General features: G+C 57.7%; 1 protein-coding gene across 4 annotated transcripts; it reads right to left on the bottom strand.

Annotated features, from left to right (window-relative positions):
* Nucleotides 1-2,998: 2,998 nt before the first annotated feature.
* On the bottom strand, nucleotides 2,999-13,230 carry KCTD17 (potassium channel tetramerization domain containing 17). 4 transcript variants are annotated; one of them, XM_004373823.2, is made up of 9 exons: nucleotides 13,025-13,230; nucleotides 11,752-11,860; nucleotides 9,091-9,182; nucleotides 8,104-8,199; nucleotides 6,254-6,379; nucleotides 4,775-4,868; nucleotides 4,521-4,589; nucleotides 4,060-4,150; nucleotides 2,999-3,160 (listed from the first exon to the last, which is right to left on the bottom strand). In XM_004373823.2, the coding sequence occupies exons 1-9, from the start codon at nucleotides 13,211-13,213 to the stop codon at nucleotides 3,091-3,093; spliced, it is 936 nt and encodes a 311-aa protein (XP_004373880.1). In that variant the 5' UTR covers nucleotides 13,214-13,230; the 3' UTR covers nucleotides 2,999-3,090. The 4 variants fall into 4 exon arrangements, with proteins under 4 accessions (XP_004373880.1, XP_004373881.1, XP_012410302.1 ...); XM_004373824.2 differs by lacking the exon at nucleotides 4,521-4,589; XM_012554848.1 differs by lacking the exons at nucleotides 4,521-4,589; nucleotides 4,775-4,868.
* Nucleotides 13,231-13,845: the final 615 nt, after the last annotated feature.

Here is a 13,845-nt window from a genome sequence, read left to right as displayed (position 1 = left end):
TTTTGAGCTTCTCCATCATCTCTTCCCAGAGATATAGTCAATTTGATTCCTGTGTATTCCGTCTGGTGAGGTCCACATGCATAGTCACCGTGTCTGTTGTTGAAAAAAAGTATCTGCGATGAAAAAGTCATTGGTTTTGCAAAATTCTATCAGGTGATCCTCGACGCTGTTTCCATCACCAAGGTCATATTTTCCAACTACTAATCCTTCTTCTCTTCCAATTTTCACATTCCATATCACCAATAATTATCAATGCATCTTGATTGCATGTTTGATCAATTTCAGACTGCAGAAGTTGGTAAAAGTCTTCGATTTCTTCATCTCTGACATTAGTGGTTGGGGTGTAAATTTGAGTAATAGTCATATTAACTGGTCTTCCTTGTAGGTGTAGGGATATTATCCTATCACTGACAGCATTGTACTTCAGAACAGATTTTGAAATGTTCTTTTTGACGATGAATGCAACGCCATTCCTCTTCAATTTGTCATTGCCGGCACAGTAGATCATATAAGATTATCTGATCCAAAATGGCCAATACCGGTCCACTTCAGCTCACTAATGTCTAGGATATCGATGTTTATGTGTTTTATTTCATTTTTGACAACTTCCAGTTTTCCTAGATTCATATTTCATACATTCCACATTCCGATTATTAATGGATGTTTGCAGCTGTTTCTTCTCATTTTGTCACAGCAAATGCCAGCTCTGAAAGGCTTCCTCCATCCAAATCATTAAGGTCAAATAGGAGGCAACTCTTCCTTAGTCATATTTTGAGTGCCTTCCAACCTGAGGGGCTCATCTTCCGGCACTATATCAGACAATGTTTCGCTGATATCCATAAAGTTTTCACTGGCTAATTTTTTCAGAAGTAGATCACCAGGACCTTCTTCCTAGTCTGTCTTAGTTTGGAAGCTCCACTGTAATCTTTTCGCCAAGAGTGACCTTGCTGGTAATTGAAACATCAGTAGCATAGCTTCCAGCATCACACAGCAACACACAAGCCCCCACAACAGGACAAACTGACAGATGAGTGGTGGGACATCTCCACTAGGAGAGGTTTTTTTGGATCTGGAGCAGCCCCCATCTGTGCATAGAGGGGCAGCTGCGGGTAGATGGGACGTCCGGGCCCCAGGAGATGAAGCAGCCCTGGAGGCAGGGAGCTGGACAGTGGGGTGGCTGCTGTGGATGGACACACCTGGGGGTGGGGGTAGGATGTTAATGAACTCCACCCAGTGGCTCTCTCAGTCCTACCTTGTTGAAATCATCTTGGGTGCGTTGCTAAAATGCAAATTCCTGTACCCTATCCCGTCTTAATTAATCAGAATCTGGGCTGCTAACCAAAAGGCCGGTGGTTCAAACACACCAGCGGCTCCTAGAGAGAAAGATGTGGCAGTCTGCTTCCATAAAGATTTACAGCCTTGGAAGCCCTACGGGGCAGTTCTACTCTTTCCTATAGGGTCGCTATGAGTCGGAATCAACTCGAGGGCAATGGGTTTTCAATGGGGGTAGGGGAAGGACAGTAATCTGTTCTTGTAACAAGCCCCCTCCCTACCCTGTGATTCTTATGCAAGCAAAGGTGGACACAAAAAGTGAAGCCAACTTTGGTGGCGTGTAGTGTCCTAGGGGGCGAGGTGGGGTGGAAAGCCTGGCTATTTATCTAGGTCTTGGGGCCTGACTGGACATGGATTGGCAGGAGCAGGGAGGGGTGGAGGTGCCCGATGGGTCACAGCAGGAAGGGAGGCGGTGTCCCAGGGAGGTTTCAGATGCAGCAAAGGCTGCCTTGGGCAGCTCAGAATGAAGTCAGTGAGTGGAGAGGGCCATGCGACAATGGGAGAGGCAGGGGAGGACAGGAGCAAGGCTGGGGAGGGTTGGGTCTCCTGATTCCAAGGGAGTCCGAATTCCCAGCCCCCTTAGAATCTCCACGTTGGTCCGGCTGCCTGCATGACTCCAGGGCATTGGGCCTTATGGTTACCTGGTCCAACCCCTCACTTTAGAGATGAGGAAACTGAGGCCCAGAACGTGGCAGGCATTTGCCAAAGGTCCCCCAGCAAGGCTGAGCTCTCATGACTTGGCCCCTAGCCTGGGCTGTTTCTATTGTACCAGCTGCCCACGGTGTCCACCACTGGGCAGAGGATGTGGCCATGCACCCCCACCCCCAACACACACACATACAGGAGACTGACAACAGGACAGGGTCTCTGGGCTTTAGGGAAAGGCTCCATTACCTTTGGGTCAGACTGTCCCACCCTGAGTTTAGCCCCTGTCCCCAAAAGTAGCCCAGAGAAAGAGGGGAGGCAGCCAGGCCGGGCTGTTTCTTCAGGATTTATTATTACATGGTGGGGTCGGACACAGCTGAGAAGCAGGTACCCATCCTGGGAAGTCAACACAGGAGGGGCCCCTCAGCCTCCGCCACCCCAGACTCTCCCCTGACAAGTTCCTGAGTCGTTCACAGGCCCTGCTGACCCACTTCTGCCCACTGGCCTTGGCCAGGGCTCTCTGCTAGCAGTGAAGATGGGTAGGGGGACAGCCAAGGTAAAGGCCGAGTCACCCATCCCCCCTCCAGACAGTACCAAACCCCTACACCCTTCATCCCCTATCAATACCTGAACCTCCACTTGTACATACTGTCCGGTTGGGGGTTAGGCTGGTCCTTTCCAGGAGCCGAGGCGGGGTGAAGGGCATGCCCCTGGCCCTGCCTAGCGCTTTATTCACCCCGAGGGCTTTCCCAACCCTGTTCCTCTCTGCACCCTCACAACAACCCTGTGAGGTAGGTGGGGTGGGAGGAGTTACTCTGACTAACAGACACGAAGACTAAGGCTCAAGGAGGTGATGTGACTGGGCCAGGAGGGAGCACATCTGCCATGTAGCAGGGGGCCCCCGGGGAGGGGGCAGAGGGGCTGGGGAGACACAGCTGGACGGTGCCACACTTTGGCCACAGGCAGATGGTTCTGCCCAGGGGTCCCAGGGCCCACCTCAGGGCTTGAGAGGGCCAAGCGGACCCCCACAGGTGCAGACAGAGGTGGCAAGGGGGAGCGTGCTTCCTCCGCCTCAGGCCAGGGGCCCACCCCATGGTACAAAAATAAAGGATTTTAGATTGGAACCCCAAGTCCCTGGAGGTGATCTGAGGCCTCATATCCGGGTACCTCTGGCTTGTAACAGCTAGAAAATAAGAGGGGGAAGGGGCAGGGGGCGGGGTGGTGGTCAGAAAACCAGGGATTGGGATGAGGGGGCAGGGCCAGTGGGGGGGATGCAAGGGCCAGGAGAAGGGCAGAGAGGAGATTGAAATGGAAGGAGGGAGCGGGGAGAGAGGGAGAGAGAAAGAGCAGGTGAGTCACAGGCCCCCTTCTGGAGGAGGACATGGGGCTGAGGTCCAGAGAGGGAGTCAGAGCTGAGAGGGGTGGGCAGAAAGGGGACCCCCACCTGGGGTGGGAGTAGTGGCTCTCCTGTGGCCACTTAGGGAATCCAGGTTCTCTACCAAGACTCTGGCCAGAGGGGTCAGGGATGGGAGAGGCAGGTCACTGCAGTCCCAGGCAAAAGGGGTCACAGAGACCAGCTGTCCTTCCCCATTTTAGAGGCAACTGTGGCCCAGAGAAGGACAGTGACTTGCCCAAGGTCACACAGCAGGCAGCCAAGACTGAATGGGGGCTTCTGAGCACCTGGCCAGGGCTTTTCTGGCCATACCCCGATCCTCAGCCGCTCTGGCTGACTCCTTGTAGATCCAGGGAATCCAGCTGTGGGCCTGTCCTCCCAGCCCCAGGAAATGGAACCAGTGTCAGCAGGCAGTGAAGCAGAGCTGCTGGGTGTACAGGGATGAGGTCCGGGCCCCGGCTTCAGTGTCCCTTCCCTCCTCCCCAGCCTGGCTCTGACGTTTACCAGCAAGTGGGAACGTTTCCACCCTAACTCTCTCCTCCTCTCAGAGCCTCACACCCAAGGCCAAGATAGGCCGAGAAACGTGGGTGGGGGAGAAAAGCCGCCAAAAGCTCGGCGCAAGTCCAAGGAGTCAGAGGTGAGCCCCCTCCTCGCTTCTGCCCGCCCTCCAGCTCCGCCAAGCTACAAACCAGTGACGGCGGCTCTGGGGGCGGGCAAAGGGCCGAGGAGAAGCCCTCACTGCAAGCTCAGCCTCAGGTCTGAGAGGGTGTGGACGGGCACCTGCAAGGAGGAAACGTGAGGCGGCGGCGCTGGGGAGAGGAGGAGCGGGGCCAGGGCAGGGCCGTGGCCAGGGCCTGGCCTCAGGGGTGCCCAGCTGGGTTGGCAGGCCCCAAGGAGGTACAGCTGTGCCCCTCCTCCCCAGGCCAGGAGGCAGGAGGTGCCAGAGGGGGCACAGGAGGCGGCAGGCAGAAGGTTCTGGGGTGTGGGGCCAGGGGGCCTGGGTGGAGGGCACAGGAGGCTGGGACCAGGGCAGCCCCAGGATGGAGGCGTGAGCAGGCAGAGAGAAAACCCGGACAGGAGCAGAGAGGGAAGAGGCAGGGAGCAGATGAGATCCAGGAGAAAGAAGAGGTGGGTGAAGATGAGGCAGGACCTCCAGCGGGAAGCGGAGGAGGCAGTGGTGGGAGGGAGAAAAGGTTAGCGGGATCCTGAGATGACTGGGCTGCAAAGAGAAAGTGAGAGAAGGGATGGTTAAGCGGCTGAGGCGGCGGGGCTGAGCTACCCCTGGTGGCCCACCCCCCAGCAGTCCCGGTGGGGGGCCCCCAGGTTCTGCAGCTGGCTCCAGCAGGGGGTGGGCTGGAGGCTCCGGCTTTATTAGCAATCATTCTCCTCGGGGGGTGGCTGCACCTTTCTCCTGCGTATCTGCCTCCACCTGCACCTGTTCCACCTCCACCTCCTCCACCTCCTCCTGATGCTGCTCCTCCAGCTGCTCCTCCGTGCTCTGTGAACCAGCCGGCAGACCCAGGGAAGAAAGAGTGGAGACACTAACAAGGGCGACAGGGCCGCGGGCAGCTGTCCTCACGGACTCCCTATCTCAGGGTGGGGGGGCAGGCAGGGTAAGGGGGACCTCCCGGAGAGTGGAGGGCTATAGCCAAAGAAGCTGGGGAGTCTTCTCCAGTCCCCTGGGAAGCTTGGGGTGGGTCTGGGGAAAGCCGGCCAAGGTTGGACCCCCGTGGGGGATGTTCATGGGTCAATCTGGTTACTGTCACAGGAAGCAAGGCTGGGGCATGGGGATGAAAGGAATGGGGTGGGTGCGTGGCTGGGGCATCCTGGAGGGGGACATGGGAAGGCCCCATTAGGAGAAGTGACTGAGAGTGGAAATGAGGCCACGGAAGCCCAGGGCGGGCACCTCCCACATCTGGGACGTCAGCAAGTCCCTGGAACCCCAGGCCCGGGGCTTTGCCCAGCGGCCACTCCACACAGGCAGAGCAGCAGCTCACTCTGTACCCCGCAAGGCAGTGCCAGCCACTGGCACCAGTGGGGTGGGGTGGGCAGGGGGTCACAGCAGGACAGGAGGCAGACAGACAGACAGAAAGCCAGAGTTCATAAGCCTCCACTGCACAGGGACAGGCCTCTGGGAGGAATGGCTGCCCTTCTCCCTGCTCCACCGACCCCACCAGGCTTCCAAACAGCTTGAGAACCAAGTAACAGGACCTCTGCTCAGTCCCCTCCCCACAGCAGCCGGGGGCTGCGAGGGTGTCCTCGGGAAGGAGGCAGCCTCACAGGCCACAGGCAGGAGCTGGACCCTGCAGAGTTCCTGACGTTTGTCCTGTGGAGCCCTGGATGGGGAGGCCTGGGCCAGGGCAGGGTTTCCAGAGGCGGCCTCCACACCCCAGCCCAGGCCAGCAGGGGTCTTCCACCCACCCCTGGGGAACAAACTGGCCTCTTGGGTTCTCAGAGGTTCCAAGCTCGAAGGCACCACAGCGAGTACGTGGTCCATCTCGTCACTTAACAGAGAACACAGTGAAGGCGCTGGGAGGGGCTGGGACTTGCCTGAGGTCACACAGAGAGCAAGCGACACACCGTGCCCCCAACCCCTAGCTCAGCGTACTCTTCCTCATACCACGTGCCTCGTGGCCATCTGAGTCCACGCTGGACTGTCCCATCTCATGGTCCCCTAGCCTGGGCCCGTGGAACAGTACAAGCAGACAGAAGCCCAGACGGCATGGGATGGGATGATGGCAGCCGTGACCATGGAGGGTTATGCGTGTTCAGCAGGAGGGAGAAAGAAGAAGCAGGGATAGCGAGGTGGGGGCAGGGAGGGGATGGAAAAGAAGGGAGGTCTCTTTGGACCAGGACGGCTGTGGCTGAGGCTGGTGGGCTCACCTTGGTTTTGCGGCTGGACTCGGAGCTCAGCCCGTGTGGGGAGCTATAGAGCTCCTTGGACACCACACACAGGAACTCTGCCTGGTCCTCACTGCCATAGTTGTAGGAGGAGCCGATGTTCACCAGCTGAGGGGAGGGGCGCGGGGAGAACGATGAGAAAGGATAGGCTGGGAGCACCCATCAGGGCATCAAGTTACGTCCTGACCTTGCTGTCCTCCTCAGGCCCACCCCTCGGTTTCTAGAAGGCACCGCTGGGCAGAAAGACAGTCTTCTCTACCCCCTCCCCCCACCAGACACACCTATATCTCTGGTTCTGTTCTGCAGGTCCACCCTCCCCACCTGGTGTGGCTGACCCCAACCCCTGGACGAGGGTGGCTGCATCACACCGCCCCCATGCCCAGCCCCAGGTCCAGGAGGCCACTTTCTAAAATCAGGCAGAGGCCTGTACTAGGCAGGGTGCTGCCCTGTCCCAGATGTGGCCGGAGCAACCCCAGGGCCAGGTTGCAGCTTGCATGCGTGGAGCCCCATAGAAAATGCCCTTCACTCTTGGAAGCAGAGGTAGGACAGGCTGTCCGTGCCTTAGGCTAGAGGGTGAATGACCAGTGGCCTCTGACCTAGTCTTCCAGGCTCCTGAGAGGGGCCTGCCTTTGTTCTGGGTCCCTAGAGTAACCACACCCATGGGGTCCTTTCTGGCTGATAAGTCCTTGCACACACCCGATCTCAGTCCACCCTCACATACTGTGGGGCAGTCAGGGAGGAGAGTATTGGCGCCTTTGGCAAACGAGGCTTGGAAAGGCAGTCACACAGCCAGGAAGAGGTGGAGTGGGGATGAGAATCCGGGATCCCAAGTCCTTCCTACGGCCTTGTAGGCTTAACCACTTCTAATGATTTGTATGGCACTAACTCAAATGTCTCGAGTCCTACCCTGGGCAGGAATTACATCGATGACCCTTCTACTCTTGACAACAGTCCTGCAAAGCAGGTAGTATTGGCCGACATCACAGATTAGGAAACTGAGGCCCAGAGAGGAGACATGGCTTGCTCGAGGTCCCACAGCCTGTCAGTGGTGAGGCCTAGATGTGAAACCAGACCTCTGACTCCTGGGCTGGGCTTGTCCAGCCACACTGCTTGGCCTTCTCCCTTCTTCAGTCTCCACATGTAAGGGAGCTGCGGTGGGTGTGATAAAGGGCTAGCAAACCCTCTCCTTCTCCAAGGGCAAACCTGGTCATGGGTTAATATTCTGGCTCTGTTCCCCTGGAAATCTGGTAAAGGTGGCAGGTCAGTCCTATGGCTAGATAAGACTCTGTGGTAAAAAATCCCGACTGGCAAACCGCCATCATGAGTTCCTGAAAAGGGACTGTCACTATAAATGCCTGATGGGAAGCCACTGCTCCAGACTGCCCTGACTATGGTGACACTTGTACCTGGACGTGTCGATGTCTATAGAATTGTTATGGGAGGCATGGACTCTGAGAAGGGATGGGGCTCTACACCAAGGTGAACTCCACTCCTCTATGTGGATACCGTCTCCTTGTACCCAAGCTGTCAGCTCGGGGCCAGGGATGTACCCCAGACTGTGGTGCAGACTACTACATGGCTGCCGTGAGGACCCCACCAAAGGGACTCCCAGAGCTGCCCTGTGAAAGGGTGGGGCTCCCATCCCCTCTCCTCAGTGAATCTGCTGCCCAGCATGGCCTTCGACAGCCTTGTTTAGTTTGTCTTAAGAAGACGTTCAGGTGGGGGCTGCACTGGGGAACCCAAGGCCCAGGCTGCAGTGGGGGAGGGGCCTGCTAGGTCAGGGAGCTGGGAGGAGCTGGGTGGTCCCTGGCGCCCATATGTCCCCAGCCCACCTGCTCGAAGCGCCAGCCGTCGGACATGGTGGAGACCATCTGCGTGAGCTCTTCCTCCTGACACTGCAGCACGCGGTACACGTGCTTGGGCGGCACCTGCAGGCACAGGGGCGTGTGGAGGGTCCCGTGGGAACGGCAGGCACCCAGCAGGGTGACAAGCACCAGCCCCCCAAGTTTTTCTTCTCTCCTGCCCCCACCCAACCATACACATCTAGAAGGAGAAAGGGAGAAGAGAAGGAGGAGGCAGAGAGGGAGGAAAGGAGCCATGTTCTGAGCACCTATGTGCCAGGCACCCGACATGCTTGATCTCATTTAATCCTTCCAAGAACCCTATGAGTCAAGGGATTTTCACTGAGGCTCAGGGAGGTTCTGTTATTTGCCCAAAGTCACCCAGCAAGAAGGTGGAAGCCAGGTGACACATGAGGGAGGGCAGGAGGGGCCAGGGGTCATCCTGGGTCAGGCTTTCCAGAAGAACACCCTTGGGCTGGAAGGTGGGGGCTCACTGCCCATCTCCTGCATCTACCCCAGGGCAGGCAGAGAATCTCAGCTCTATCTCCTCCTGTAGAATGGCCACTGAGTAGGGGACCATTTGAGTCCACATAATGGACAACTTGCTGCTCCTGCACTGGCCCCTGCAGGGCCCCCCTACCTCCACACTAACCCCATTTTGTGTATGAGGGAGGCATGGCTGGGCAGTTCTCAGCACCTCTGTATTCCACAAGGGGAAACCACGGTCCAGAGAGGGGCATGACAAGCCCAAGGTCACACAGCGAATGGTACTGATGTAAGGACAGAACCCAGGCATCTGTGTCCCAGTCTGGAGAAGTGCTGGGCCGTCTGGGAGCCCAACAACCACCCCTCCCCTTACAGGCCAGCTGGGCCTTCCCAAGGGAAACACCAGTCCTGCTTCTCCCAGCCTTTCTCCTGCTTCCCTCCCTCTCCCCGGCCTCGTTTCCCCTCCACCCTGCCCTGGCCATGGCATCTGACCTGTGTGACAGTGTAGTCCTTCTCCTCCATCCGGTCTTTGATGATGCGGATCAGGGGGCCAATGTTGTAGAACTCAGCTTCCTCCAGGACCCCTGGCATAGACAGAGCAGCCCCTGGGTCACTCCCACTGCCCCTACCTGCCCCATTCTCCCTTCATCCCTCACCCAAACTTGCCTCCCGCTCCATCATACCCCTCGAGTGGGTATCTGAGCATTTGGAAGTTCAGGGATCAAGCAAGAAGGAACGTTCCTTTCCTTAGATCCCATACTCCCCGAGAAACGGGCCAAGATGCCACCACTCAGGCCCACATTTCCTCGACTGTGCTGAGCACGGAGGTGCAGGGATGTGGGCCAGCTCACCAATCAAGAGATACCAGGCTCATTGGGCCTGAGCCCTAAAACGCCACAATGACAAAGGCCTTGGCTGGCACCTTGTTACTCAGCCTCATTTATTAACAACGTAGTGAATATCAGAAGGAGCCTCTGGGTGGTGCAAACAATTAATATGCTTGGCTGCTAACCAAAAGATTGGCGGTTTGAGTCTACCCAGAGGCATCTCGGAAGAAAGGCCTGGCAATCTCCTGAAAAATCAGCCACTGAAAACCCTATGGAGCTCAGTCCTATTCTGACACACACGGTCACTCTGAGTCAGAATCAACTCAACGGCAGCTAGTAAGTACCAGACACTGTACTAGGCACATCTATTCTTTATTGCATTTAATTCTCAGCTCTATGAAATAGGTACTTTCATTATCCTCACTTAACAAATGGGGAAACTGAGGCTCAGAGAGTGAAGCAGCTTGTCCAGGGTCACGCAGCCAGTAAGCAGCAGAGTTGGGATTCAAACTTAAGCTCCTCTGGCTTCAGAGCCCATGTTTCCTCACTATAAGTGTGCAATCTTTGTGTACGTTCATCTCCCTGATCACAGCTCTTTACGGTTTGGGGAGCACCTTCCCACCTGCGGTCTCACGTGCTCGTCACAAGCCCCAGGGATATGAGAGAGCGGCATTACTGTCCCATTTTACAGTGAGGGGAGCTGAGGGTCCGGGAGGTCAAGTAAGTCACTCGGCCGGGGAAGGGGAACAAGCCCCAGGCCTTGGACTCCCCTAAGCTCCTCCAAGGTGGGGGCCTTTCTGGTCCTTTCCTTGACTGGCCTCTGGGCTTCCTGTGTCTGATCCAACATCAGTCCCCAGCGCCTGCACAGGACCTAACACAGAGCAGGCGGTCAGTGAGTGTCACGGCCAAGTGACCACCTTCTCCCCAGTGCCCTGTGCAGAGCCCTGCAGATGACAACCAGCATTGCACCATGCGTCCTAGGTGCCATGCTAAGGGCTGCACTGGTGCTAGCTCATTTTATCCTCACAGCAGCTCAGTGAGGCAGGTACTGCTGTTATGCCCATTTCACAGATGAGGGCACAGAAAGGTTAAATAACCTGCCCAGTGTCACACAGCAGTAAGTCTCCTCCCAGGTCCCGACGGGGCCCTGGCTTGTCTGAAGGTGCTGGGAGTAGTAGGGCTTTGAGAAACCCATAACCTGTAAACAGGTGCTGGTTGTGACACAGCTGGAGTGTTTACATCTCTACCGCTGAGACCTGCTCCTGGGCCTGGCCACACCCACACTATCTGAGCTCCCCTAGGGCAGCAGGAGAGCTTGGGGCTCTGATTTGAAGTCCTGACCCGCTGGGAAGCCACTTGGCCTCCCACTCACAGTATCCCATGGGGATTGGGAGCAGAGACCATGGACCAGATGGGGAGGGATGGGCTGTGCTAGACACCCACAGTGTACAACTGCCGGCTGGGCGTCACGACATCTGTAATTCCAGCACATGCTCTCTGCAAGGCGGGTCACCACCCCGTTTGAAACACATGAGAAGTGGAGACTCAGAGAGGAGAAGTGACATGTTCAAACCGGCCCGACTCTGTCAGCTAACCCAGCCACACCCTGTGCCCCAAAGAAGGGTTGACCTGGCACCAGACCGTAGGTCCTATCCCTGGTGGGGCTCTGCCCGCATGCCATTCCCCGAGCCTTGGCTGCCCCAGCTGCTGGGCCCAAGGATGGGAACCACTGGGCCTCAGCCTTCCAGGCCCCAGAGGAGCCAACCTCCTGCTGGAGAGCAGCCCTCATCTTCCACCCACACCAGGACTATGCTGCAGAGGCTGCTGGATTTGGGGAAGAGTCAGCCGTTCCACCCACCACTGGCTGCCAGGCCTTACCAGGCATTTGAGATACTGGAGGCCTCAGAGAAAGAGAACACCACCTCACCCCATACCCTTTTCTGGCCCATTCCCTTCACCCCAGCCTCTGGGTGTGACCATCCACACCTGACTTCCCAGAGGCCAGGGAGAAAGGGCATGTCCGCCCACAACAGAGGCCATGGGCCTCACCGGCCCCCTCCATCCTGCCTGTGCATCTCCATCACCTCCCCAACAGCACCCAGTGACAGCTTGGGGCCTGTCACCTCGGCAGAGCCCCCAGGCTCAGCCTAGACAGAGGCTTGTGGGATTTAGCCCTGTCAAGGATGAGAAGAGGTAGGAGACATGGAAGAAAACAGATGTCTTCCCAGCAGTGAGAAATGGCTTCGGGCCTCTACGGAAAACCCAGTGGGCTGCAGAGGGCGGGGATAGGATGTGGGTCCCAGGGCGGATCCCTACACCAACTCACCCTCCTCAGCCATGTCCTTGTCCAGCACCAGCTTGCCATGCCGGAGGAAGTTCAGGATGGGGCCAAAATAGGTAGGGTCACGGTCGATGAGGTAGGCCCCCGTTTCATCCTACAGAGGTGAGGGACGCAGGCAATGAGAGAAGAGTGAGGCCTCCTAGCCTGCCCAACCCCACACATACAACCCTTCCCTGGCTTCACGCCCCACAAAGTACTGGAGGGATAGAGGCTAGAAGGGAGGAGGTAGAATGATGGAGCAAAGAGGTCTGGGGGTCAGATGGACCTAGGTTCAAATTCTGCTTCGGCCTTTGCCCGACTGTGTGACCCTGGGCCCGTGATGTGGCCTCTGAGCGCACTCCTCTCCCCTGTAACCAAGGATCACTGTAACCACTCAGTGGATGAGGTCTCAATGATCCCGGCCCCAGGCAGGGCTCAGTAAACAGTCCTGTTAGTGGTTGTCCCCTGAAGCCAGCCCCACTCGTCTCTACAGATCCTCAGTCATCGGGGGAGTGTTTACAAGTTTCCAAAGGCGCCATCATCTCATTGGACACTCATATCCTGCAGGGAGGCAGGGCAGGCATTCAGGGCTCAACTCTGTAGAGAAAACTGAGATCTCAAGAGGTGAGGGGACTTCCCCAAGGTCACAGGGCCGGCGGGTCCGGGCATGGGATGACCTTAGAGGTCATCTCCAGACCAGCCCCCTGGGGAGACAGACGAGGAGGCTGAGCCCAGAATGGGGAAGGATCCACCCAAGGTCACACAGGCCGTTTGCAGCTGAGCTGGGATGGAAGCCCAGAAACGGTGCTGTGGGGCCAGTGCTCCTCCCTGACGGGAGCCCAGCTGAGAGGGCACCGGGGACTCCTCCACCCTGCTCACCGCACCCCAAAGGATGGAGAGAAGTGGTCTAATCAACTTCTTCCTCAGAGCGGGAGTCCGTTTGGGTAGGACGGTCCCATGGTGTCCGTCTGTCCCCGCAGCCCCAAAGGAGGGTTAGCGTCCCGGGTGTGACAGTCAGCCCCCAGGGGTGGGCGCCCTGGGTCAGCCTCGAAGGCTCCAAATGGCCGTGAGCCTCGCGTTGTCCCGTTGCCACGGCAATGGGCACATCCCTATCTCTCGGATCCACTCCCTCCCCCCTCCTTCCAGGTCTTCCCGCCTCCGGCCCTTCGGAGATAAAGCCAGCCGCGTCTGCAGACTGGCGGGTGGGCGGGCCGGCCGAACAGCCACTTTTCTGGGGAGCCGCGGACCCCGCCGGGCTGGTCCCCGCCCGCGGCCTCACCCGGTCCGACTGCAGCTCCTCGCCCTGGCACAGGCGGCTGAGGAAGGACTTCTGCTCCCGGCACAGCGTCTGCCGCGTGGTTAGGAACACTGTGCCCCCGACGTTGAGCCGCACCCACTTGCCCCAGCCGCCCGCCGCGCGGCCGCCCGCCCCTGTCAGCGGCGTTGCCTCCCCAGCCTCCATCCTCATCGCCCGCCGCGGAGTCTGCAGCCCCGGCGCCCGGCTGCAGGAGGCGGGCCGGGGCGGCGCCGGGAATGCCGGGAGCTGTAGTCCGCACCGCCCCGGCGCTGGCGTGGCCCCAAGCGGAGGGTCGCGCATACGCCAGGTCTCCAGCCTTCCGCCGCTGCCCGACTCTTCCCTTCCTGGGAGGCTGCAAACGTGGTCTCTTGAATAAGCCCTTTTGCCAAATTACTGTGTGTTTGGGATAGGTCACGTTCCTTTTCCGGCCACTGGAAAAATAGTGATACCTCAATGCAGCTGTCCTCCCATCTGTTCTCCACATTGTTGCTTTTCCTTTGTCCACTCGGGGTTATCAAATAGCGTATGGGGGGATGAAACTCCCCCTTCCGAAATTCCCATAACCTTCACTTCTGTTTTCCAATATTCTGATTTTCTAATATTCTGCTCTTTGTGTGTGCGTGCGTGCGTGCGTGCGTGTGTGTGTGTGTGTGTGTGCGCGCGCGTAAAAGTCCCTGGGTTCCGCAAATTTGTTTGCACTTTACTAACCAAAAGGTTGGCGATTGGACCCCCCCCCCCAGCAGTGCTGTGGAAGAACCCATTGCAATTGAGTGGATTCTGATTCAGTGACGCTGTAGGACAGA

This window comes from Trichechus manatus, unplaced genomic scaffold, assembly GCF_000243295.1.
Source record: "Trichechus manatus latirostris isolate Lorelei unplaced genomic scaffold, TriManLat1.0 scaffold00027, whole genome shotgun sequence".
Lineage (NCBI taxonomy): Eukaryota > Metazoa > Chordata > Mammalia > Sirenia > Trichechidae > Trichechus > Trichechus manatus.
The sequence above is the reverse complement of the archived record's forward strand: the minus strand, read 5'-3'. Positions and strand labels throughout refer to the sequence as shown.

Excerpts from the sequence above, each read along its gene's own strand:
- KCTD17 (XM_004373823.2), bottom strand. The coding sequence starts at position 13,213 with ATGAGGATGGAGGCTGGGGAGGCAACGCCGCTGACAGGGGCGGGCGGC. Across the intron at positions 9,183-11,751 it reads CAAGGACATGGCTGAGGAGG|GGGTCCTGGAGGAAGCTGAG; the intron begins GTGAGTTGGTGT and ends TGTCTATGCCAG. Across the intron at positions 8,200-9,090 it reads AGGACTACACTGTCACACAG|GTGCCGCCCAAGCACGTGTA; the intron begins GTCAGATGCCAT and ends CTGTGCCTGCAG.